General features: G+C 39.6%; 1 protein-coding gene and 1 long non-coding RNA gene across 2 annotated transcripts in view; one reads left to right on the top strand and one right to left on the bottom strand.

Moving 5' to 3' along the window:
- Positions 1-204: 204 nt before the first annotated feature.
- The window catches only part of LOC129437104 (uncharacterized), an 86,451-nt gene continuing 58,766 nt past the window's right edge, over positions 205-27,889 (top strand). Inside the window, exons 1-2 of the mRNA XM_055195262.2 lie at positions 205-443; positions 525-1,140. Coding sequence (XP_055051237.2) covers positions 432-443; positions 525-1,140 — 628 coding nt within the window. The 5' untranslated portion in view covers positions 205-431. The remainder of the gene's footprint in view (positions 444-524; positions 1,141-27,889) is intronic.
- Positions 26,476-27,801, bottom strand: LOC141361400 (uncharacterized). The gene is made up of 4 exons (XR_012367452.1): positions 27,647-27,801; positions 27,230-27,493; positions 27,053-27,135; positions 26,476-26,821 (listed from the first exon to the last, which is right to left on the bottom strand). It is a non-coding gene; the product is annotated as an uncharacterized lncRNA (long non-coding RNA).

The following is a 27,889-nucleotide window of genomic DNA, read 5'->3' as shown; positions in this document are numbered from 1 at the left end:
ATGAAAATACAACGTTGTAAAAACTTTTGTGTTTGTATTTTTAATCTGATCATAATCTCTTTGTCCTACGATGTACTTATCTATATGACTTTAAAAGCTTGGTGTTTTGACATTATTCTTCAGCATTTAATTTCCCGTCTTCTCTCTCCAGTACAGCAGGAGGCGCTGCAGCTCTTTAGTCCGCAGATAAACTCACTAAAGAAAGAAAGAAAGAGAGCGCGCGTGTGATGTGTTGTGTATCCTCAGTGTTTTCTCTCTTGCGTGTTTCATTGAGTGTAAACAGTCTCTTATATCTGTGTATTTTAGTGTTGAGACATTGAGTAGGAACTGATCTGTCCATGCTGGATATACTGATGATTTCATCACAGAAATCTCTCAGCTGAAGAAAGAGGTGGCGTTACTGGAGACTGAGGTCAAGAGGCGATTTATCAATGAATCGAGAGGTTTGTATAGCTTAAACATCATTTACATGTATCATACAACATTAAATAATTTCTAGTCTTACTGTCTGTGTGTGTTGTCAGGATGTGGATTGTTGTGAATCTTCAGTGTATGTGACTGATGATGGGAGTCTGGATTCAGTGTGGATGAGCAGAGATCAGAGCCGCACACCACAGCCACTGCTGGACTCTAAACTCTCTGAAGAGAAATCCAGACACACACATAACTCCGATCTCAGCCTGACTTTACTCTGTTATACTGAGTCAAAGCTCACAGACACTCAGGACACTACAGTGTGTGACAGTAAACAGAGCTTACAGGAGGATCAAACCTCCACAGAGTCTCTGGATTCTGTCTGTAACGCTGGAGAACAGCAGCAGATCCTGCAGACCAAACTGAAGATGTGTTCAGTTAAACTCATCGACTGCACGAACCTCATGATGAAGATTAAAACTGAACCCACAGAAATCAAAACTGAACCCACAGAAATCAAAACTGAACCCACAGAAATCAAAACTGAACCCACAGAAATCAAAACTGAACCCACAGAAATCAAAACTGAACCCACAGAAATCAAAACTGAACCCACAGAAATCAAAACTGAACCCACAGAAATCAAAACTGAACCCACAGAAATCAAAACTGAACCCACAGAAGAGGAAGATCGCACTGAGGAAGATGATGATTTTATTCCATCAGGTATGTCTCCTTAATTATTGTTGTGTTTTTAACTTTCATGTGAGGACCTTTTTTGGGGTTTCAGCCACAAATTCACTAATTAAAAAACCAAAAAGTGTAAGTACTAAAATGTTAAATGATATCTTCATACTTATTAAGGAATAGGCATGTAGGCTTAAAGGGTTAGTTCACCCCAAAATCACTTACTCCTGTGTCGTCCTTAACCCCCTAGTGCTCCGATTGTTTTCAGAACACATTTTTAGATATTTTTGATTAAATTCAGGAGGCTTCTGTCTGTCCCATTCTGTCTGACTTTAGTTAGTTTCACAGTCCTTTCCTAAAGGACATCGGCAAAAAGGTCCATTAGTCGTTCAATAATAATATTATGAAGTGACGAGAACACTTTTGTAGAGACGAACTGTGCTCTTTTGAGACACCATAAATATGAACTAAAATGTGCTTAAATGTATTTAAAAAATGTATTTACTTACCACTTGGAGTAAACTTAAACCCATCTTTGTATGAAAGTTGAGTTCAAGTTTAACACAAGTGTTAACTAAATACATTTTAATACAGAGTATGTTAAAAGTGCATTTTAGTTCATATTCATGGTGTCTCAAATAGCACAGTAAAGTACACTTAGATAGTCTTAAGAAAATTATTTTTAGTATATTAAGTACAAAATTATTGTGCGAAAATAAAGCACTTTAAGTACACTATGGAAGTGTAGTACTTTTTCACCTGGGAATGAACGAAGTTCAACAAGCTGTAAAAAAAAATGGTAACATACTTTTAAAGACACACTATGCAGTTATTTTACCTTAAAATAACAGCTTCAAAGTCATTTCGATGGTAAACGAAGTCATAGTATGGCGAATCATCCTCTTGTTGAAGCTCGGGTAGAACGCCGCTAGCAAAACCACCAATGCAAGCTTGAGAGATCCGCCCCTGACAAATCTCGCGAACCGGCAGTCGGATGACGTAAAAGTACCGCGAGAATGATCCGAGACGGTACTTTGACGTCATCCGGCTGTCGGTTCCTGCAGCGCTGCATGAAGTGAAACAAGCCTATAACAACAACTGCACGCGCGCATTTGAGACGTGATGCTCGATGAGGGAAACAGCTAAGAAAACCCGTTCGGAAGAGAGTAGAAAGCGAAAAAGAGAATTGAGTAAAACCCTGACCGAGTGGGACTCTTGTCCGGTTCCTAACTCGGTCAGGTTTTTACTCGGTGGCGTGAGCTAATAGACAGCACTGGATGCAAAAGGGATGCTGATCTGGCGATCTTGTTGATGGACAAGTACGTAAATCTCTTATTTGTAAATTTGTTTGCGGTCTATGTTGTATGTGGTTGCGCTTGCGTAGGGGTGGGCAATAAACCGGTATGATAGTAATTACCGGTATTGTGTCACGCCATGATATGGATTTCATTTCGCAAAACCGTTTATACCGGCGTTACATATTTTAAATTCTATTTTTGCACTTATCAGGGTTGTCCACAGAAACGCAAAACGAAAAGCTCCGATCGCACTTCAATCCATTCTTAATCATCATTTTTTTAAGAGGATGCACATAATAGTGCACGCAAATCCTGCCAAAGACTATATTTCAGGTGTATACAGCGAGTTTGGCGAGAAACAAGCCCGTGGCTTACCTAAGCATTACCAGGTTCTGAAACATAACAGGACCCAGAAGCGAACAAAATCAACACTGCTTTATTGAAAATCAACTTAAACAGTCGGATTGTCAAGTCCCAAGGCACCAACAGCGCGTCAACAGTGTTATACATTTAGGAGGCTTTTTTACCTCACTGACTACGTTTACATGCTGTAAATATTCGGGTTATGGTCAGGTTAAGGTCGGGTTTCGGGTTTCTGAAACATTCGGAATAACCCGTTTACATGCGTGATCAGAGAGAGTTACCCCTGTATACATGGAATTGGCAATATCCTGATGTAAACTGTGATTAAAAGGTAAATGCAGTGATTTTGCGTGGCTCACTAGTGCGCTATGCGGTTTTACCGCCTTCATTTACTAAAATAAAATTATTATTTAAATCCAGAACAAGCTGCACCGATGTAGAAGCAGGGTAGGCTAAGTTACACGTCTTTCCTTTTTTGAGAAAAAGATTAATTGAAGAACAATTTTCTAACAAGAAGGTTTTTAAGTGCAAACTTACAGAGCATCGGTAAATAGAGAACACAACCGTGTCTTAAAGAAATTAAAATTAGACAGTATTTATGCACCTATAAATGTACAAAACGAATGCAATAGCTTTTCAGAAGGCAATGAATATTTATTTATGGCATTTTCAATAATATATTAGTAGATAAATTAACTTCTATAAAGTATGAAAACGAATAAATCATTATTTTGGCTAAATTAAGCTGGATGGATAATTTTTATAATTGTCATCCTTTCAGAACAAGCTTATATGCTATCTATAATAACTTACATTATATCCTGAGTGTTACTTGGCCGAAAATATGTAGAAATACATGCAAGTAAAAAAGTACAGAACAAAAATGTTTGCCTCACGCGGATAGAACGAAAAGCCGTTAATTAAGCGGACTGAGGACGTGCAGAAACAGTCGAGTCGGCAGATGATCACCAATGTTAATAATGTTTCACGCAGGTACTGTTGATGATAAACTTTCATATCTAAATGTCAGGTATTCAGTCAGTTAATAATAAAGCCACCGGTGTTATTGCAACATCCTTATCCACGGAGCGGACGCTGTATACAAAGAAAAAACCTAAGGTTTTTATTTTAAGTGGTTTTAATGCTGGTAAGCAATCAGTTATATTATGCCGCTTTGTATTTGTGTTGATCAGTTAAATTGAAGTAGGCTAATTTTAATCTTAGAAACTGCATCAAGATGCAGACAACGCTACAGTTATTCTGTCATCTTTAACTTTTTCACACATTCACTGTATTTTACGAAATATGAATACCATAGTAGCTATTACATTTTGAATTCAAATTCACACAAAAAAAACAAGTTACTCTCATAACTATTGACAATATTTGGCCTTTATTATACATGTATGCTTTGAAAAACAAGAATAGCTATAGCTATATTAATTGAACGTGAAAAACGCGGTTGTTGCAATTGGTTTCCTCCTCGCTCTAAAAGCGTGGCACATCTCTCTCGCCATGCTACTCCCTGCGGGGTTTTTGGCGCATACAAGAAGTTCCTCTACTCAAAAGACCAAGATTCCTTGCGAATAGAACATGCGCAGTACACAAATCAATGTTCCTTTTGATGGGAATATCCCGATGCGCGTTTACATGACCAAAATTTCGGGTTAGAAAAGAGGTAAACCAGGGGTAATATTCGGGATTTTAAAAACAGGAATATGAGCATATTCGGGTTTTTGCCGGTGTTTACATGGACGTGCCCGACCGGGTTATTGCTAATATTCCGGATTTGAACGGGTTATTGGCTGCATGTTTAAAAAGGCGTTTAACGGTGTTATTCCCTTTTCACTCAGATCTGCTCTCTCTACTGCGCCACGCGCTCTCCAGGTAAGCGATTGGATGACGGAAAGCAAGAAATTACCGTAATAAACCATAATTTGCCAAAAAGTGCAATTTATCTTCTTTTAGTAACCATTCCTTTTTTTTGATAGCGCAAATGGTTGAGGAGTTACGGTTAAATGAATAGCGCTTTCAGGGTGCTTTAGCGGATAACGTAAGCAACGTACCAAACACATTAAAAACAGCCTTTAGTGGTAAATTTCGTTTTCTTAATGCAGATTTATTAATTAGAGAGGCTATTAAACAATACATAGTGCATATTTACGCATAAAAACGAATGAGTGGAGTGTTTTTGGCAATCTGAATCGGCTGGTTAATTAAATTAAATGCAATTAAATGCATTCATAAATGCATTCATTAATGCATTCATTAATGCAGTCAGGGATTAATAATAATTTAAAGTGAGATGGCATCTCCCATCAGATGTTCATATTAACAACAAAAAGAAAATTGTTCTTTGTATATTTATAAATCAAACAGACACAAGATATACAGCACACAGCTTTAAAGTTGTTGGATGTAGCGTAAAATATTGTAATAAGGCACATAGCCTACCAGCAAATGACCATACTAATTTCCATATTTTCATACTTTCCATATTAGTGTCAATATGCATAAGAAGATGAGTCCACCCATTCACACAATGGCGCTTTGAAAGGAAAAAATGGGAAAAGATAAAAAATCATGCCTATGTCCAATCCCTCACTTATTAGTAACATAAGGTTAAAAATACAAATTTTGTCTGTAATTAAGGTTTACTACAGTGTGACTCCAAAATGTTTTATCTCATATGGCGACATACCGTTATACCGACTGAAGAGTGAAAAATACCTTGATATGAATTTTTGCTCATACCGCCCACCTAGGGCTGGGCGGTATATCGGATTTAGGGGATATATCGATATGGGTTCCCGACGCGATGCGGAATTAGCCCATACCGTTCATATCGATATGGTTTAATACAACTCAAGCGCGCATACACGCGCTCTGCGCGAGCCTGCCCGTCACAGCAAATACGCGACATGGAGAAGCACGCAGAAACTCTGTGACGCTTGGATGCGCCTCATGAACGTGGACATTCAATAACTGCAGCTGAATGCACTCGGAGGATTGTAATAACCGAGTTCAAGACTAAATAAAATGTCTCCTCAACCTGCTTTTACAGAGAGATCATTGGAATAAAGTTACCGCTGCATATGTGTGCTTTCATCCCAACAACGTGTCTGACGCTCCATCACAACACCTATTTATCTAATACGCTATTGCAGTTATTTCTCATCATCACTATTATAGCAATATCAGGTGAGTGATACTGCGTTTATACTTTAGTTCGACGGGACAAGTACGTAGATAAACAGAAACTCCGAAGGAGTAATTTTTTGTGGTGAACTTTTTCCTCAGATTCAAAGCCCACTATAACAGCCACAAACAAGTCTCCGTTATTTAATTTTAAAACTTCACTTTAGAATTAGTAACGAATGTTTGTGCTGCTTCAGTGAAGCTCTTAGTGTGAATTAATGAGATTATTATTAAGAAATAATAAGGGAGGATGTGTGTGAATGAAACAAAGACACTTTAAATGTGCTGAATGTGTGCGCGTTATAGTTTCAGTTTGCACGCAGCCAATCAGATTCCAGAACCACATCTGTTCTATAAACTTAATTATTTTGGATCATATGTTTTTAAGTTTTGTCCATTTTTGTGACTGGAATACACTGTAAGGACAAAAGGACTGTGACACCCCTTCTAATGAAGAGGATTGACTACTTTAGTAAATTCTGTGAACATAAATCTTAATGCTACAGACAGTTCAGTATATTAATGAGAATTGTGTGTTTCTAATTTTATGGATATAATAATTTCAATAGTATGGGCAGGACACTTTTCTATAATTATAATTATATTATAGATTAAAGATCATATTACATGATAATTCCCATGTGCACAAAACAAAGTAAAAAAAAAGAAATGATTAAGAACTTCACTGGTCTGTATATAAAGTTAACTAAACCCAGCTAAACAACTTTGGTATGACAAACATTTACCACCCATCAAGGACATGAGCATACAGTCATTTCGGGTAAGATAAAGGCTTTAACAAAGAGGATTTTTTATATGGTACTGCATGGTATATAATTTTAGTTTTGATTTGAAGTGGAATAGATAGTTTATTAGGGAGTGTTTACAACTTTATGGTACAACTTCAGCCACAAAGATTATAAAGGCTTTGACTTTCAAGTAACATTTTTATCCTTTTTGTAAAAAATACCGGATATATATCGGATACCGGGATTCCTAAAAAAAATACTGGGATATGAATTTTTGTTCATACCGCCCAGCCCTACGCCCACCCCTACTTGCTTGTAGTGTGTATTTTTTTACTATGCTGTTCATTCATCCAGTGTTGATAATTAGACCAGTAAAATAACTTCAACATGGGTCTAGCTAGCTTACGATCATAAGAGCATTTAGCAGACTTGCTAACAAACACTCGTTTCTCTTACATGTTTTTTTTTGCCATCTAAACTCAAGTGTTGTGTTGTGATGTGTACGTAGTCATTTGTCTAATTTCGATTTCTTATGGCCAGCGAATAACGGCCAATGGTATGAAATAATGCAACGTATACAACTAGAAATGCAATTCCCAAGGAATTACCAGTGCATGAAAATGCAAAAAAAGTTGATTGACAGAAATGTAAAAGAAATTTAGTCTAGTAGTTTACCTGGCTGTTGACATGTTTTAGTGTGAAGCTACCATGATTTAAAAAAGTTATCATGATGAAATATGAAGCTAGCATGAGTTAACATGATTTAGCATGAAGCTAGCAGGATTTAGCATGAAGCTAGCAGGATTTACCATGACATTAGTATGATTTACCATGAAGTTAAACATGATTTATCATGAAGCTAGCATGATTTAGCATGACGTTAGCATAATTTACCATGAAGCTAGCATGATTTATCATGAAGCTAGCATGATTTACCATGAAGCTAACATGATTTAACATGAAGCTAACAAGATGTTAGCATGATTAGCATGACTAGCATTGAAGCTAACATGATGCTAGCATGATTAGCATGACGCTAGCATGATGCTAACATGATTAGCATGATGCTAGCATGATTAGCATGAAGCTAGCATGATTAGCATGAAGCTAGCACAATGCTAGCATGATTAGCATGCAGCTAGCATGATGCAAGAATGATTAGCATGAAGCTAGCATGATGCTAGCATGATTAGCATGAAGCTAGCATGATGCTAGCATGATTAGCATAAAGCTAGCATGATGTTAGCATGATTAGCACGAAGCTAGCATGATTAGCATGAAGCTAGCATGATTAGCATGAAGCTAGCATGATGCTAGCATGATTAACATGAAGCTAGCATGATGCTAGCATTATTAGCATGATTAGCATGAAGTTAGCATGATGCTAACATGATTAGCATGAAGCTAACATGATGTTAGCATGATTAGCATGACTAGCATTGAAGCTAGCATGATGCTAGCATGATTAGCATGAAGCTAACATGATGCTAACATGATTAGCATGATGCTAGCATGATTAGCATGATGCTAACATGATTAGCATGAAGCTAGCATGATTAACATGAAGCTAGCATGATGCTAGCATGATTAGCATGAAGCTAGCATGATGCTAGCATGATTAGCATGAAGCTAGCATGATGCTAGCATGATTAGCATGAAGCTAGCATGATGCTAGCATGATTAGCATGAAGCTAGCATGATGCTAGCATGATTAGCATGAAGCTAGCATGATTAGCATGAAGCTAACATGATTAGCATGATGCTAACAAGATTTAACATGAAGCTAGCATGATTTAGCATTAAGTTACCAAGATTTATTATGAAATTAGCATAAAGCTAGCATGAAACTAGCACGAAGCTAGTATGACTTAGCATGAAGCTAGCATGAAGCTAATATTACCCAAAGACCCAACCCCATGTCTCTATGATGTTCGGATCCAGAGATATAAGGCTTTGTTTATTATGTTGCTAGGCTGCTCATATTTGGTTGCTAGGGGCGTGGCTTAATACCTCAATAAGGATGGTGAGAGACTGATTGGTTGCCTGAGTAAAATGAGCCCACCCCCATGTCTCTATGACACTGTGCTGCAAAGATATCCATTTGGGCATTTTATAATGGCAGTCTATGGGAAATGTTGCTAGGGTGCCCAAAATGGTTGCTAGGGGCGTGGCTTAATAGCTCAATAAGGATCCTAAGGAACTGATTGGATGCCTGAGTAAAATGAGCCCACCCCCATGTCTCTATGACACTGCGCTGCAAAGATATCCCATCTGGGACGTTTTTATTTCCTTATATGGGCATGATTCCTGCCCCATTATAAGTCTATGGGGAAATTTGGGGGCCTCTTACACCCCAGGGGTACAACTTACACCCCATTGTGAGGTATGTTCTTACACAGCCTGCCAGCCTCTTCAAATGTGGCAAGTCACAAGTTTCTGTGAAATTCTAGGTCTGAGCTACGACTCGTCAAAGTTTGTCTCCATGTTAAGTCAATGGGATTTTTCGGCTGCTTTTTCGCCCCTGGGGCGAAGACCGTACCTCCGATCGCTTATAAAAGTCATAGCACAGTATTCCCGAATAGTCCGCACGTTTGAGAGTTTGAATGAAGTTTCTAAGTTAAGCGGTTCGAGCCGTATTAATTGCGGAAATTTGGTTGGAAGAATAATAATAATAACTAGATAGGTACATTTCCTGAAGAAAATGTGAGTGGTGCTTGCCGTGGCAAAATTCTGGGGAACATATATGATCATACTCCAAGCCAAAAGTAAAACGATCAAACTCCCGTGTCTCTACGATGTTCTGATGCGGAGATATAAGGCTTTGTTTACTCTGTTGCTAGGGTACTGTATTTGGTTGCTAGGGGAAAAAATGGCATCCACTCGTGATTACCCTCCGAGTCACAAGTCAAACGGTCCAACCCCCGTGTCTCTACGATGTTCTGATGCGGAGATATAAGGCTTTGTTTACTCTGTTGCTAGGGTACTGTATTTGGTTGCTAGGGGAAAAATGGCATCCACTAATGATTACCCTCCGAGTCACGAGTCAAACGGTCCAAACCCTGTGTCTCTACGATGTTTGGAAGCAGAGATATAAGGCTTTGTTTACTCTGTTGCTAGGGTACTGTATTTGGTTGCTAGGGAAAAAATTGGCATTCACTAGTGATTACCCTCCGAGTCACGAGTCAAACGGTCCAAACCCCGTGTCTCTATGATGTTCTGATGCAGAGATATTAGGCTTTGTTTACTCTGTTGCTAGGGTACAGTATTTGGTTGCTAGGGAAAAAATTGGCATCCACTAGTGATTACCCTCCGAGTCACGAGTCAAACGGTCCAAACCCCGTGTCTCTACGATGTTCTGATGCAGAGATATAAGGCTTTGTTTACTCTGTTGCTAGGGTACTGTATGTGGTTGCTAGGGAAAAAATTGGCATCCACTAGTGATTACCCTTCGAGTCATGAGTCAAACGGTCCAAACCCCGTGTCTCTACGATGTTCTGATGCGGAGATATAAGGCTTTGTTTACTCTGTTGCTAGGGTACTGTATTTGGTTGCTAGGGGCGTGGCTTGGGAGTGACCAATGATGTGGCCACTGATTACACTCCGAGTCACATGTAAAACGGTCCAACCCCTGTGTCTCTACGATGTTCTGATGCGGAGATATAAGGCTGTGTTTATTATGTTGCTAGGGTGCTCATTTTGGTTGCTAGGGGCGTGGCTTGGGAGTGGCCAATGATGTGGCCACTGATTACACTCTGAGTCACAAGTAAAACGGTCCAACCCCTGTGTCTCTACGATGTTCTGATGCGGAGATATAAGGCTGTGTTTATTATGTTGCTAGGGTGCTCATTTTGGTTGCTAGGGGCGTGGCTTGGGAGTGGCCAATGATGTGGCCACTGATTACACTCTGAGTCACAAGTAAAACGGTCCAACCCCCGTGTCTCTACGATGTTCTGATGCCGAGATATAACTGTCTGAATTTTATGTTGCTAGGGTGCTTAAAAGTGGTTGCTAGGGGCGTGGCTTAATTGCTCTGATACTATCCTGATAGACTGATTGGATGTCTGAATAAAATGAGCCCACCCCCTTGTCTCTACGACATTGTAAAGCGAAGATATCCCATCTGGAACTTTTTTATGTCCTTATATGGGCATGTTTCCTGCCCCATTATAAGTCAATGGGGCACTTTTGGGTGCCTTTTACACCCCAGGGGTACAGCTTACACCCCATTGTGATGTATGTTCTTACAGAGTCTACCACCCTCTTCAAATGTTATAACCCACATGTTTCTACAAAATCCTCGAGCGGAGCTATGACCCGTCAAAGTTAGGCCCAATGTTAAGTCAATGGGATTTTTCGGGTGGTTTTTCGCCCCCCTTTCAAAAATCCTGCACCCGATTGCTTATAAAAGTCATAGCACCCCTCTCCTCAATAATCCGGTCAATTTGAGCCCTCTTTCATGGGACTACGGCAAACCGTGCGGGACGAGTTACGCGCCGAAAAAGTGTCCAGAAAAAGAATAATAAGAACTAGATAGGTACATTTCCTGAAGAAAATGTGAGTGGTGCTTGCCGTGGCAAAATTCTGGAGACCATATATTGATTATACTCCAAGCCAAAAGTAAAACGGTCCAACCCCCGTGTCTCTACGATGTTCTGATGCGGAGATATAAGGCTCTGATTACTCTGTTGCTAGGGTACTGTATTTGGTTGCTAGGGAAAAAATTGGCATCCCATAGTGATTACACTCTGAGTCACGAGTCAAACGGTCCAACCCCCGTGTCTCTACGATGTTCTGATGCGGAGATATAAGGCTTTGTTTACTCTGTTGCTAGGGTACTGTATTTGGTTGCTAGGGAAAAAATGGCATCCACTAGTGATTACCCTCCGAGTCACAAGTCAAACGGTCCAACCCCCCTGTTTCAACGATGTTCTGATGCGGAGATATAAGGCTGTGTTTATCCGGTTGCTAGGGTACTGTATTTGGTTGCTAGGGAAAAAATGGCATCCACTAGTGATTACCCTCCGAGTCATGAGTCAAACGGTCCAACCCCCCTGTTTCAACGATGTTCTGATGCGGAGATATAAGGCTGTGTTTATCCGGTTGCTAGGGTACTGTATTTGGTTGCTAGGGAAAAAATGGCATCCACTAGTGATTACCCTCCGAGTCATGAGTCAAACGGTCCAACCCCCGTGTCTCTACGATGTTCTGATGCGGAGATATAAGGCTTTGTTTATTCGGTTGCTATGGTACTGTATTTGGTTGCTAGGGAAAAATTTGATCTCCAATAGTGATTACACTCCGGGTCACGAGTCAAACGGTCCAAACCCCATGTCTCTACAATGTTCTGATACGGAGATATAAGGCTTTGTTTACACTGTTGCTAGGGTACTTTATTTGGTTGCTAGGGGGAAAATTGGCATCCACTGGTGATTACCCTCTGAGTCACGAGTCAAACGGTCCAACCCCCGTGTCTCTACGACGTTCTGATGCGGAGATATAAGGCTTTGTTTACTCTGTTGCTAGGGTACTGTATTTGGTTGCTAGGGAAAAAAATGGCATCCACTAGTGATTACCCGCCGAGTCACAAGTCAAACGGTCCAACCCCCGTGTCTCTACGATGTTCTGATGCGGAGATATAAGGCTTTGTTTACTCTGTTGCTAGGGTACTGTATTTGGTTGCTAGGGGGATAATTGGCATCCACTAGTGAATACACTCTGAGTCACGAGTCAAACGGTCCAACCCCCGTGTCTCTACAATGTTCTGATACGGAGATATAAGGTTTTGTTTACACTGTTGCTAGGGTACTTTATTTGGTTGCTAAGGGGAAAAATGGCATCCACTGGTGATTACCCTCTGAGTCACGAGTCAAACGGTCCAACCCCCGTGTCTCTACGATGTTCTGATGCGGAGATATAAGGCTTTGTTTACTCTGTTGCTAGGGTACTGTATTTGGTTGCTAGGGAAAAAATGGCATCCACTACTGATTACCCGCCGAGTCACAAGTCAAACGGTCCAACCCCCGTGTCTCTACGATGTTCTGATGCGGAGATATAAGGCTTTCTTTACTCTGTTGCTAGGGTACTGTATTTGGTTGCTAGGGAAAAAAATGGCATCCACTAGTGATTACCCGCCGAGTCACAAGTCAAACGGTCCAACCCCCGTGTCTCTACGATGTTCTGATGCGGAGATATAAGGCTTTGTTTACTCTGTTGCTAGGGTACTGTATTTGGTTGCTAGGGAAAAAAATGGCATCCCATAGTGATCACACTCTTAGTCACGAGTCAAACGGTCCAACCCCCGTGTCTCTACGATGTTCTGATGCGGAGATATAAGGCTTTGTTTACTCTGTTGCTAGGGTACTGTATTTGGTTGCTAGGGAAAAAATTGGCATCCCATAGTGATTACACTGTGATTGACAAGTCTTACGGTCCATCCGCCGTGTCTATAAGATGTTCTGATGCGGAGATATAAGGCTCTGTTTACTCTGTTGCTAGGGTACTGTATTTGGTTGCTAGGGAAAAAATTGGCATCCCATAGAGATAAAACTCTGAGTAAAAATACAAACCGTCCAACCCACGTGTCTCTCCGATGTTCTGATGCGAAGATATAAGGCTTTGTTTATTCGGTTGCTAGGGTGCTTATATTTGGTTGCTAGGGGCGTGGCTTGGGAGTGGCCAATGATGTGCCCAATTGTTACACCCCTAGTCACAAGTAAAACGGTCCAACCCCCGTATCTCTACGATGTTAAGATGCCGAGATATAACTGTTTGAATTTTATGTTGCTAAGGTGCTCAAAAGTGGTTGCTAGGGGCGTGGCTTAGTAAGTCTTTAAGGATCCCGAGAGACTGATTGGATGCCTGAGTAAAATGAGCCCACCCCCATGTCTCTATGACACTGTGCTGCAAAGATATCCATCTGGGCATTTTATAATGGCAGTCTATGGGAGATGTTGCTAGGGTGCCTAAAACGGTTGCTAGGGTAACCTTACACCCCATTGTGGGGGACGTCCTGACAGAGTCTAGCACCCTCTTCAAATTTAGTAACCCACATGTTTCTATGAAATCCTCCCTCGGACCTATGACCCGTCAAAATTTTTGCAATGTTAAGTCTATGGGATTTTGCCCCATTGACTTTTCATTGGGGCACTTTTGGGCACCTCTTACACCCCAGGGGTACAACTTACACCCCATTGTGATCCATGTTCTTACAGAGCCTACCACCCTCTTCAAATGTTGTAACCCACATGTTTCTACAAAATCCTCGAGCGGAGCTATGACTCGTCAAAGTTGGGCGCAATGTTAAGTCAATGGGATTTTTCGGGTGGTTTTTCGCCCCCCTTTCGGAAATCCTGCACCCCATCGCTTATAAAAGTCATAGCACACCTCTCCTCAATAAGCTGGTCGATTTGAGCCTTCTTTCATGGGTCTACGTCAAAGCGTGCGGGACGAGTTACGCGCCGAAAAAAGTGTCCAGAAAAAGAAGAATAATAACTAGATAGAAAAGTTTGTTGACAAACTTTATGTTGGCTTGCCAAAGCGTAGCCTGTACGTTTAAAAAGGTTTGACAGATGTATAGTTTAGTAGGCTATCTGGCTGTTAGTATGTTTAAGTATGAAGCTAGCCTGATTTAGCATGAAGCTAGCATGATTAGCCTGAAGCTAGCATGAAGCTAACATGGTTAACATGAAGCTAGCATCAAGTTAGCATGATTAGCATGAAGATAGCGTGATGCTAACATGAAATAGCATGAAGCTAACATGATGCTAACATGAATTAGCATGAAGCTAACATGATGCTAACATGAATTAGCATGAAGCTAACATGATGCTAACATGAATTAGCATGAAGCTAACATGATGCTAACATGAATTAGCATGAAGCTAGCATGATGCTAACATGAATGAACATGAAGCTAGCATGATGCTAACATGAATTAGCATGAAGCTAGCATGATGCTAACATGAATTAGCATGAAGCTAGCATGATGCTAACATGAATTAGCATGAAGCTAGCATGATGCTAACATGAATTAGCATGAAGCTAGCATGATGCTAACATGAATTAGCATGAAGCTAGCATGATGCTAACATGAATTAGCATGAAGCTAGCATGATGCTAACATGAATTAGCATGAAGCTAGCATGATGCTAATATGAATTAGCATGAAGCTAGCATGATGCTAACATGAATTAGCATGAAGCTAGCATGATGCTAACATGAATTAGCACGAAGTTAGCATGAAGCTAGCATGATGCTAACATGAATTAACATGAAGCTAGCATGATGCTAACATGAATTAGCATCATGCTAACATGAATTAGCATGAAGCTAGCATGATGCTAATATGAATTAGCATGAAGCTAGCATGATGCTAATATGAATTAGCATGAAGCTAACATGATGCTAACATGAATTAGCATGAAGCTAGCATGATGTTAATATGAATTAGCATGAAGGTAGCATGATGCTAACATGAATTAGCATGAAGCTAGCATGATGCTAACATGAATTAACATGAAGCTAACGTGATGCTAACATGAAGCTAACATGATGTTAACATGAATAAGCATGAAGCTAGCATGATGCTAACATGAATTAGCATGATGCTAACGTGAATTAGCATGAAGCTAGCATGATGCTAACATGAATTAGCATGAAGTTAGCATGTTGCTAACATTAATTAGCATGAAGCTAACATGATGCTAACATGAATTAGCATTAAGCTGGCATGATGCTAACATAAATTAGCATGAAGCTAGCATGATGCTAACATGAATTAGCATGAAGTTAGCATGATGCTAACATGAATTTGCATGAAGCTAACATGATGCTAACATGAATAAGCATGAAGTTAGCAAGATTTATTATGAAATTAGCATGAAGCTAGCATGAAACTAGCATGAAGCTAGTATGACTTAGCATGAAACTAGCATAAGGCTAACATGACCAAAAGACCCAACCCCCATGTCTCTATGATGTTCGGATCCAGAGATATAAGGCTTTGTTTATTATGTTGCTAGGGTGCTCATATTTGGTTGCTAGGGGCGTGGCTTAATACCTCAATAAGAATCCTTAGAGACTGATTGGATGCCTGAGTAAAATGAGCCCACCCCCATGTCTCTGTGACACTGTGCTGCAAAGATATCCATCTGGGCATTTTATAATGGCAGTCTATGGGAGATGTTGCTAGGGTACCCAAAAATGGTTGCTAGGGGCGTGGCTTAACAGCTATGAGACGATCCAGAGAGACTGATTGGATGCCTGAGTAAAATGAGCCCACCCCCATGTCTCTATGACACTCTAAAGTGAAGATATTCCATCTGGGACGCTTTTATTCCCTTATATGGGCACGTTCCTTGCCCCATTATAAGTCAATGGGGAAATTTGGGTGCCTCTTACACCCCAGGGGTGAGACTTACACCCCAATGTGATGTATGTTCTTACAGAGCCTGCCAGCCTCTTCAAATGTGGTAACCCACAAGTTTCTACAAATTTCTCGCTTGCAGCTATGACCCGTCAAAGTTTGTCGCAATGTTAAGTCAATGGAAAATTTGGGGTGTTTGAGCGCCCCGTTTAGGAATTCGGTAGGTCCCATCAGTTAGAAAAGATATAGCATAAATCTACGTACCAGTCTTAAAAGTTTTGTAAAGTTTTGTGGGTGTAGCTTGAAAGCTCTAGGAGGAGTTACTGTTAGAAAAAGTGTGGACCAGAAGAATAATAATAATAATAACTAGATAGGTACATTTCCTGAAGAAAATGTGAAGTGGTGCTTGCCGTGGCAAATTTCTGGGGACAGTATATGATTAAACTTCCAGTTACGAGTAAAACGATCCAACCCCCATGTCTCTACGATGTTCTGATGCGGAGATATAAGGCTTTGTTTACTCTGTTGCTAGGGTACAGTATTTGGTTGCTAGGGAAAAAAATGGCATCCCATAATGATCACACTCTGAGTCACGAGTCAAACGGTCCAACCCCCGTGTCTCTACGATGTTCTGATGCGGAGATATAAGGCTTTGTTTACTCTGTTGCTAGGGTACTGTATTTGGTTGCTAGGGAAAAAATTGGCATCCCATAATGATTACACTCCGAGTCACGAGTCAAACGGTCCAACCCCCGTGTCTCTACGATGTTCTGATGCGGAGATATAAGGCTTTGTTTACTCTGTTGCTAGGGTACTGTATTTGGTTGCTAGGGAAAAAATTGGCATCCCATAATGATTACACACCGAGTCACGAGTCAAACGGTCCAACCCCTGTGTCTCTACAATGTTCTGATGCCGAGATATAAGGCTTTGTTTACTCTGTTGCTAGGGTACTGTATTTGGTTGCTAGGGAAAAAATTGGCATCCCATAATGATTACACGCCGAATCATTAGTCATACGGTCCAACCCCCGTGTCTCTACGACGTTCTGATGCGGAGATATAAGGCTTTGTTTACTCTGTTGCTAGGGTACTGTATTTGGTTGCTAGGGAAAAAATTGGCATCCCATAATGATTACACTCCGAGTCATTAGTAATACGGTCCAACCCCCGTGTCTCTACGACGTTCTGATGCGGAGATATAAGGCTTTGTTTACTCTGTTGCTAGGGTACTGTATTTGGTTGCTAGGGAAAAAATTGGCATCCCATAATGATTACACTCCGAGTCATTAGTCATACGGCCCAACCCCTGTGTCTCTACGACGTTCTGAAGCGGAGATATAAGGCTTTGTTTACTCTGTTGCTAGGGTACTGTATTTGGTTGCTAGGGAAAAAATTGGCATCCCATAATGATTACACTCTGAGTCACGAGTCAAACGGTCCAACCCCCGTGTCTCTACGATGTTCTGATGCGGAGATATAAGGCTTTGTTTACTCTGTTGCTAGGGTACTGTATTTGGTTGCTAGGGAAAAAATTGCCATCCCATAATGATTACACTCTGAGTCACGAGTCAAACGGTCCAACCCCCGTGTCTCTACGATGTTCTGATGCGGAGATATAAGGCTTTGTTTACTCTGTTGCTAGGGTACTGTATTTGGTTGCTAGGGAAAAAATTGCCATCCCATAATGATTACACTCTGAGTCACGAGTCAAACGGTCCAACCCCCGTGTCTCTACGATGTTCTGGTCCGGAGATATAAGCCTTTGTTTACTCTGTTGCTAGGGTACTGTATTTGGTTGCTAGGGAAAAAATTGGCATCCCATAATGATTACACTCCGAGTCACGAGTCAAACGGTCCAACCCCCGTGTCTCTACGATGTTCTGATGCGGAGATATAACTGTTTGAATTTTATGTTGCTAGGGTGCTCAAAAATGGTTGCTAGGGGCGTGGCTTAATACCTATGTAAGGACCATGAGAGACTGATTGGATGCCTGAGTAAAATGAGCCCACCCCCATGTCTCTATGACACTGTGGTGCAAAGATATCCATCTGGGCATTTTATAATGGCAGTCTATGGGAGATGTTGCTAGGGTGCCCAAAATTGTTGCTAGGGGCGTGGCTTAATAGCTCTGGGTTGATCCTGAGGGACTGATTGGATGCCCGAGTGAAATGAGCCCACCCACTTATCTCTACGACACTGTAAAGCAAAGATATCCCATCTGGAACTGTTTATTCCCTTATATGGGCATGTTTCCTGCCCCATTATAAGTCAATGGGAATTTTCGGGTGCCTCTTACACCCCAGGGGTACAACTTACACCCCAATGTCATGTATGTTCTTAAATAGCTTACCACCCTCTTCAAATTTAGTAACCCACATGTTTCTACAAAATCCTCACTCGTACCTATGACCCGTCAAAATTTTTGCAATGGTAAGTCTATGGGATTTTGCCCCATTGACTTTTCATTGGGCATTTTTGGGCACCTCTTACACCCCAGGGGTACAACTTACACCCCATTGTGATCCATGTTCTTACAGAGCCTACCACCCTCTTCAAATGTTGTAACCTACATGTTTCTGCAAAATCCTCGAGCGGAGCTATGACTCGTCAAAGTTTGGCGCAATGTTAAGTCAATGGGATTTTTCGGGTGGTTTTTCGCCCCCCTTTCAGAAGTCCTGCACCCGATCCCTTATAAAAGTCATAGCACACCTCTCCTCAATAATCCGGTCGATTTGAGCCCTCTTTCGTGGGACTACGTTAAACCGTGCGGGACGAGTTACGCGCCGAAAAAGTGTCCAGAAAAAGAAGAATAATTATAAATAACTAGATAGGTACATTTCCTGAAGAAAATGTGAGTGGTGCTTGCCGTGGCAAATTTCTGGGGAACATATATGATTATACTCCAAGCCAAAAGTAAAACGATCCAACTCCCGTGCCTCTACGATGTTCTGATGCTGAGATATAAGGCTATGTTTATCTGGTTGCTAGGGTACTGTATTTGGTTGCTAGGGAAAAAATTGACATCCACTAGTGATTACCCTCCGAGTCACGAGTCAAACGGTCCAACCCCCGTGTCTGTACAATGTTCTGATGCGGAGATATAAGGCTTTGTTTACTCTGTTGCTAGGGTACTGTATTTGGTTGCTAGGGAAAAAATTGGCATCCACTAGTGATTACCCGCCGAGTCACAAGTCAAACGGTCCAACCCCCGTGTCTCTACGATGTTCTGATGCGGAGATATAACGCTTTGTTTACTCTGTTGCTAGGGTACTGTATTTGGTTGCTAGGGAAAAAAATGGCATCCAGTAGTGATTACCCTCCGAGTCACGAGTCAAACGGTCCAACCCCCGTGTCTCTACGATGTTCTGATGCGGAGATATAAGGCTTTGTTTACTCTGTTGCTAGGGTAATGTATTTGGTTGCTAGGGAAAAAATTGGCACCCCATAATGATTACACTCCGAGTCACAAGTAAAACGGTCCAACCCCCGTGTCTCTACGATGTTCTGATGCGGAGATATAAGGCTTTGTTTACTCTGTTGCTAGGGTACTGTATTTGGTTGCTAGGGAAAAAATTGGCATCCACTAGTGATTAACCTCCGAGTCACGAGTTAAACGGTCCAACCCCCGTGTCTCTACGATGTTCTGATGCGGAGATATAAGGCTTTGTTTACTCTGTTGCTAGGGTACTGTATTTGGTTGCTAGGGAAAAAATCGGCATCCCATAATGATTACACTCCGAGTCACAAGTCAAACGGTCCAACCCCCGTGTCTCTACGATGTTCTGATGCGGAGATATAAGGCTTTGTTTACTCTGTTGCTAGGGTAATGTATTTGGTTGCTAGGGAAAAAATTGGCATCCCATAATGATTACACTCCGAGTCACAAGTCAAACGGTCCAAACCCCGTGTCTCTACGATGTTCTGATGCGGAGATATAAGGCTTTGTTTACTCTGTTGCTAGGGTACTGTATTTGGTTGCTAGGGAAAAAATTGGCATCCCATAATGATTACACTCTAAGTCACGAGTCAAATGGTCCAACCCCCGTGTCTCTACGATGTTCGGATGCCGAGATATAACTGTTTGAATTTTATGTTGCTAGGGTTCTCAAAAGTGGTTGCTAGGGGCGTGGCTTAATACCTATGTAAGGATCCTGAGAGACTGATTGGATGCCTGAGTAAAATGAGCCCACCCCCATGTCTCTATGACACTGTGGTGCAAAGATATCCATCTGGGCATTTTATAATGGCAGTCTATGGAAGATGTTGCTAGGGTGCCCAAAAGTGGTTGCTAGGGGCGTGGCTTAATAGCTCTGGGATGATCCTGAGAGACTGATTGGATGCCTGAGTGAAATGAGCCCACCCACTTATCTCTACGACACTGTAAAGCAAAGATATCCCATCTGGAACTGTTTTATTCCCTTATATGGGCATGTTTCCTCAATGGGAATTTTCGGGTGCCTCTTACACCCCAGGGGTACAACTTAAACCCCAATGTCATGTATGTTCTTACATAGCCTACCACCCTCTTTAAATTTAGTAACCCACATGTTTCTACAAAATCCTCACTCGTACCTATGACCCGTCAAAATTTTTGCAATGGTAAGTCTATGGGATTTTGCCCCATTGACTTTTCATTGGGCATTTTTGGGCACCTCTTACACCCCAGGGGTACAACTTACACCCCATTGTTATCCATGTTCTTACAGAGCCTACCACCCTCTTCAAATGTTGTAACCCACATGTTTCTACAAAATCCTCGAGCGGAGCTATGACCCGTCAAAGTTGGGCGCAATGTTAAGTCAATGGGATTTTTCGGGTGGTTTTTCGCCCCCCTTTCGGAAATTCTGCACCCGACCGCTTATAAAAGTCATAGCCACCATCTCTTCAATAAACCGGTCGATTTGAGCCCTCTTTCATGGGACTACGGCAAACCGTGCGGGACGAGTTACGCGCCGAAAAAACGTGCAGACATAAGAATAATAATAATAATAACTAGATAGGTACATTTCCTGAAGAAAATGTGAAGTGGTGCTTGCCGTGGCAAATTTCGGTCGACAGTATATGATTATACTCCAAATCAAAAGTAAAAAGATCCAACTCCCGTGTCTCTACGATGTTATGATGCGGAGATATAAGGCTTTGTTTACTCTGTTGCTAGGGTACTGTATTTGGTTGCTAGGGACAAAATTGGCATCCACTTGTGATTACACTCCAAGGCACAAGTCAAACGGTCCAACCCCCGTGTCTCTACGATGTTCTGATGCGGAGATAAGGCTTTGTTTACACTGTTGCTAGGGTGCTGTATTTGGTTGCTAAGGAAAAATTGGCATCCACTAGTGATTACACGCCGAGTCACAAGTAAAACGGTCCAACCCCCGTGTCTCTACGATGTTCTGATGCATAGATATAAGGCTTTGTTTACACTGTTGCTAGGGTACTGTTTTTGGTTGCTAGGGAAAAAATTGGCATCCACTAGTGATTACATGCTGAGTCACGAGTAAAACGGTCCAACCCCCGTGTCTCTACGATGTTCTGATGCGGAGATATAAGGCTTTGTTTACAGTGTTGCTAGGGTACTGTATTTGGTTGCTAGGGAAAAAATTGGCATCCACTGCTGATTACACTCCAAGTCACGAGTCAAACCGTCCAACCCTCGTGTCTCTAAGATTTTCTGATGCGGAGATATAACGATTTGTTTATTCCGTTGCTAGGGTGCTCATATTTGGTTGCTAGGGGTGTGGCTTAATACCACTTGGCATCCACTAGTATTATTAGTTAAAGGAACAGTATGTAGGATTGTGGCCAAAACTGGTATTGCAATCACAAAACTTGTGGCTAAAACCGGTACTGCAATCACAAAACTGGTGGCCAATACACATGACATGACAACATAAACATCAGTTGAGGACTGCAACTCCACTTTTTAAATGACAATATCCTGCCCAGACCACTGTTGTCGGTGATAAAAGTATTTGAAATGAAAATGATTTCTTAATGTCTAGTGACATATCAGGGACATTTTAAAATTAATTGATATAAATTTCTTACATACTGTTCCTTTAATGTTAACTTATGTTATACAATGAACTTTTTAAAGTGTTACCAAAAACTCTATCCAAGAGTGGATGAGAACCCGTACTCTCTTGCATGCTAAACAAAAATGTCACCTCCCACCCATGTGGGCACATGGCTTCTTTTTTTTTTTTTTATTAATAACTCGACAGTAATAAAAATATTACATCAATGTATTCAAATATAAATTGTATGAAAATGAATGGGCACATGGCTTCTGTTGGCGGATTTATGTGTTTAATGACTCACTGACGTGAAGAATCGCGAGACTCAATATATATAAAATATAATACATTAAAAGTAATAAGATTTCTTATCATTTATTGACACCTCAGTCATAGGTCTGCAACAAACCATGTATAAGTGTTGTCTATTATTAGTACATGTTAACTATTGTTATACAATGAACATTTTAATGTGTCACGAAAAACTCTATACAAGGGTGGATTCGAACTCTTACCCTCCTGCATGCTAAACAAAAATGTTACCTCCCACCCATGTGAACACATGGCTTCTATTGGCGGATTTATGTATTTAATGACTCACTGACGTGAAGAATCGCGAGCCTTGCAATATATTTAATATATTACATTAAAAGTATAAAGATTTCTTATAATTCTTTGTGATATAAATTTGTTATATGTTCTAAAAAACATTATGTAACATGAGGAAAAACACTTGGAAAAATGCGCTTCATTTGAATGAATGGGTGGCTCTTAAAAGAGCCGTTGGTGTGGTGAACATTTGATGGCTTCATCTTCGAAGTTCTGCCTGCAGAGCTTCTCTGATGTTGCGCAGCAAAAGCTCATTGCCGCCTGGGCTCAGGTGGGTTCCGTCCCTGGTCAGATGGGCCAGGTTGATATTGCCGTGGCGAATGCAGCACATCCTTCTCTCTGCCAAGAAGCTTTCAATAGAACGGTTGATCCACCGCCGGCTCCGTTCGATGCCGTATGCGCTCCTAGCAGTCTGCCCTCGCCAGTTCCGACGGGGAAGAATAAATGAAAACAGAACCCTGGTCCTGGGGAAGGTTCTGAAGACTTCGGCCAGGTCAGTCTTCATTTCCCTAAGGAAATCCAGGCGGTTGCGGCCCTCCCGACAAAGACTGTTTCCACCGAGGTGGATAACCAGGATATCAGGAGATGGAGCTGTGGCCTTGAGAGACCGCAGTACTGGAAGCAACTGCTCCCAGAGTCTGCCTCCTCTGCCCTCCCAAGTAACCCTGCAGCAAATGCTGAGATTTCTGTCGAGCCCCTCCTCACAAATGTGACCATACAGCCTTTTAATTATAGAGCTCCCAACTATCCATACACGAGGTACACGTTCGTCCGCCATCATTGTTCGAATTATGTCAAAGTTTATGGGGAGGGGTCCCGTAACTACTCCGTGCGTGCGTTATGTATGTGCGTCTGCGTAGCAGTCTGTACGGCGTGCACACAGAAAACAGCTCACTTTAACATTTTCTTTCGCTCAGATTGTTTTAAATTGCTTGCATGTCAACATTTGCACGGTTTAGACACACATTGAAAAAAATAAACTTTCTATAAATAGTTGTTTTTTTTTTCTGAACGATGCATATTTAAGCAATTAGTATTAAAAAAATAAATTATTTATTCGTGATTTCTTCTGCTTTCTCAATAAGTGTCTCTTCTGTGTGGACCCACCGTCAATCTGAGTGTAGCCTCGCCAGTGAGTAAAATAATTGTTTGAGAATCATTAAAAAAAAAAAACCTAACCCTAAAGATTACTAAAGATTTTTACCATCTATGAGGTGAAAATAATCCACGCAGAGACATTGACTCGTCTGTCAATTCCTCTAGAAAGCAGCGTGGGGTGCACTTGAGAGTTTGTTTATTTCAGACAGTAGTCTGTTTGTTTATTGCGAAATTGGGACAAATAATAGTCAGTATCGCCCTGTGGCGGTGCAGGACAAGAATTATAAATTCATGTAGTATCTTAATTTGAATAAAAAAACAAGTGACCAACCTTATTTATATTTTGTAGCAGCTCAATTTAAAAAAAAAAAAGATTCTCTGTGTATTTTGGTCGTTTATAATTAAAAAACACATGTTTAATTTCTCACCTGGTCATTACTGATATTTTTACACAATAAACGCTTAAAAAAAAGTGCATTACCAACTTTCCACTTAACTTACCTCTAGGATAGGCCCTATTTGCCTCCTAAACTGACCTTTTCTATATTTTAATCTTTAAATACATTTAATCAAAATAATACTAAAAAAATAGAAAAACGTGCAATAATGATAAAATGAACAACTATTTTATTGTAAAATAGTGCAAATACTGACTTTATTATAAAGAAGATCACTTGAACAGTTGTATAAAATAAATGATTGGATTTACTTTTTTGGAAGGTTGATTTTGTCGCCACCACTTTTTAAAAACATCTCGTGGTACGAATGAATATAATAGAAATGCCAGCCTATCTCCAGTTGGTCATCCGGTGCAGGAATGTGTTTCTGAAATCATGCAGGGTCTTCCTTTCTTGATGCTCGTGGTTGCTGAGCAATGACACGCCACTTGAGCAATTTCTATTTGTTTCGGTGAAATCACAAAATAAAATGCACACAAATATGTTTGCACTGTTGATATACAATCACCAACTTACTATAAACCACTATAAACTAAAACATACTATACGTGGCAACTTCGAATGAACCTCTTGCATGCTACCCACAGCCCATATGTAAATGCAGGTTTTTGTGGCAAATTTTTGTATTAACTGCCGTAAAGAGTCGAGAGAATAATAAACATACTACAGTAGATCTGATGCTTTTAACAGCAGTTTCCTTGTCAATAAATTAAACTCATGTATTATTATTTTTTTTGGAATCATTAGTTCCTGCCATTAAATTAAATTTAAATGAAAAATATGCACATACAAATACATATATGTGAGGGTAAGTTAACCTTGCTTTCTGGAGTACCCCTTGGACATTCTGTGAAGTTCACAAGAACACATTTTTAATGTGCCATTCAAGAGGTTTCAATAAAGACAAAAACACTTGATGTGCCAATTCAACAAATTTATTAAAAGATTTAGAAAACGCCTGTTGTGCCAAATCCCACCTAAATGCACAGCTAGATCCTAAAATGTTGTAATAGCTCACATTTAAATATAATTTTTACATTTAAATATACATTTTACCAATTTTTACTACGTGTGAAAAAGGAACAATTACTTTACAGTGGCAACAATATACTTTTACTAGTAGAAAATGATATACCTATATATGTGTGGTAACTAACTTATTTGTTAACTTCTTTAACAGAATAATAATTTTGCTTTAAATTCTTCAATTTCTAATACTTTACTGTTGAATTAATACAATATACACGGAGAAAAATTATATACCTATATGTGTAGTAACCACCTTATTTGTTAACTTGTTTAACACAATAATTTTTGCTTTAAATTCTTTTTTCAAAACTCAAATTTTTTTCACTTTCAAAAATTCTAACACAAGTTCTTATTTTGGGATAATACCGGTAAAAATTTGTTGGGATTATTGTTAACCTTCTGCATGTTGTTTTCAAAAATATTTTAAAATACTCTATTACTGTTCACGATTTGGTTTATTACAACGTAGGTATAATAAAGTAATAAGTAATAAGAGTAAAGTCCTGTCATTTCAGAAAACCAGAGGGGCTTTTAACATGATTACATTTTTATTTATAATTAATTGTGGGGCCCTGGTTATTTATATTTTTATAATTTCAATTAATAAATAAATATTTGTATCGACTTGCAAACTGTTGTTTTGAAAACCCTAGTTGGCAGAGACATGAGAGGGACACAGGATTTGGCACAACACCCCCAGTGAGCAAGCCTGTGGCGACAGTGGCAAGGAAAAAACCAAAAAGGAAATAAAAAAACCTTGAGAGGAACCAGACTCAGCAGGGGGCTGCCCATCCTCTTCTGGCATGGCGTACACATTATTAATAACATTCCTATTTTAACTAATATTTATATTTTGCTATATATATATATATATATTTTTATATATATATATATATATATATATATATATATATATATATATATAAACCAATGATTATATTAAACTAATATTTTATATTTTAATATCTATATATCTATATATTGATACTAATTATTATATTAAACTAATACTTTATATTTTAAAATCTATATATCTATATATTGATACTAATTATTATATTAAACTAATATTTTAGATTTTAATATCTATATATTAAAAACCAAATATTATATTAAACTCATATTTTATATTTTAATATCTATAAATTGAAACCAATTATTATATTAAACTAATATTTTAGATTTTAATATCTATATCTATATATTGAAACCAAGTATTATATTAAACTAATATTTTATATTTTAATATCTATATATCTATATCTATATATTGAAACCAATTATTATATGAAACTAATATTTTATATTTTAATATCTATATATCTATATCTATATATTGAAACCAATTATTATATTAAACTAATATTTTATATTTTAATATCTATATATCTATATCTATATATAGAAACCAATTATTTAATATGATAAAACTACATTTTAAATAAAATGAAATTAATTAATGCAATGAGCGGTGTAGTGAAGCAGCTCCCGACATCTCTCCGCTGGATCTGACATTGCATACAGGCTGGACACCCTGAGGTAGAGAAGGTAAAACAGAGAGGATCATATTAGTGTATTTATTTAAATTGTTTTGATTCTGCAAAACTGACAGAGCATTAAGTTAAGGTCAGATACATGTCTTGCAAGAAACATTATACACTTTAACACTGTCTTGGTTTTAACCTCAAGCACATGCCTTTGAACAACACATTGTATGATAAAATGCACTAAAACACTAGACTTTACCAGTAGTGTTGACACTTACCTCTACTGCTTCAATGTGGTTCTTCATTTGGTTTTTTAGTCTTCAGTATTGTCCTAAATGCCAAATGGGTTTGGTCACATTATCTAGCCATGAAACCAATAAATGAATAATGGGGTTACTAAATAGATATATACTTACAACAAACAAAAAAATAAATAAATAAAAGTTTCAACTTACTTAAAGAAATCCAGCTTTCCAATGTATCCTGCTTGTCATTATCGGTGTTGTAGCGCACTTGATCTTCTCAGACATTCTGACCTTACGCTTCCTGAAAAACATCAAAATCAGAATTAGCTTAAAATATTCCTCCAAAGGTAGTTACAATGTGCAGTAGTACAGTGACTGAAGCAAGTTCTTAAAACACTTAGCTTTAGATGGTATATTGCACACTCATATTCATTGTTGGATAGGACTGCTATCGTCTCAAAATTCTTCCTGCAACTTTGCAGAAGAGCACATATTAATAATAACAGAATAGCAGGGGACTGCAAATAAAACATCTAGTACACATTGTCACAAATTGAACACAAAGCAAATACATCACAACAGTGTCTTACTACTTCTAACTTTACCTTACTGTAATTTATGACTTACTGCCGCTGTTCCTCTCACTGTCTGTGTCCTCCCTGGAGTTGCGACACTAATCCTCACTGCATCTTGTATGCTGCTGCTGCTGCCGCCGCCTTTACTTCCTAGTGTCCTCCCTCGAGCCGCCACATTACTCCTTCCTCCTTCAGCCACTCTTTCTTATGAGAACCATGATAGACTTTAACACTTGGTTTTCAAATCAAAGCACATGCCTCTGAACAAACACATTGTATGATAAAATGCACTGAA

Source organism: Misgurnus anguillicaudatus, chromosome 24 (assembly GCF_027580225.2).
Source record: "Misgurnus anguillicaudatus chromosome 24, ASM2758022v2, whole genome shotgun sequence".
NCBI lineage: Eukaryota > Metazoa > Chordata > Actinopteri > Cypriniformes > Cobitidae > Misgurnus > Misgurnus anguillicaudatus.
The sequence above is the reverse complement of the archived record's forward strand: the minus strand, read 5'-3'. Positions and strand labels throughout refer to the sequence as shown.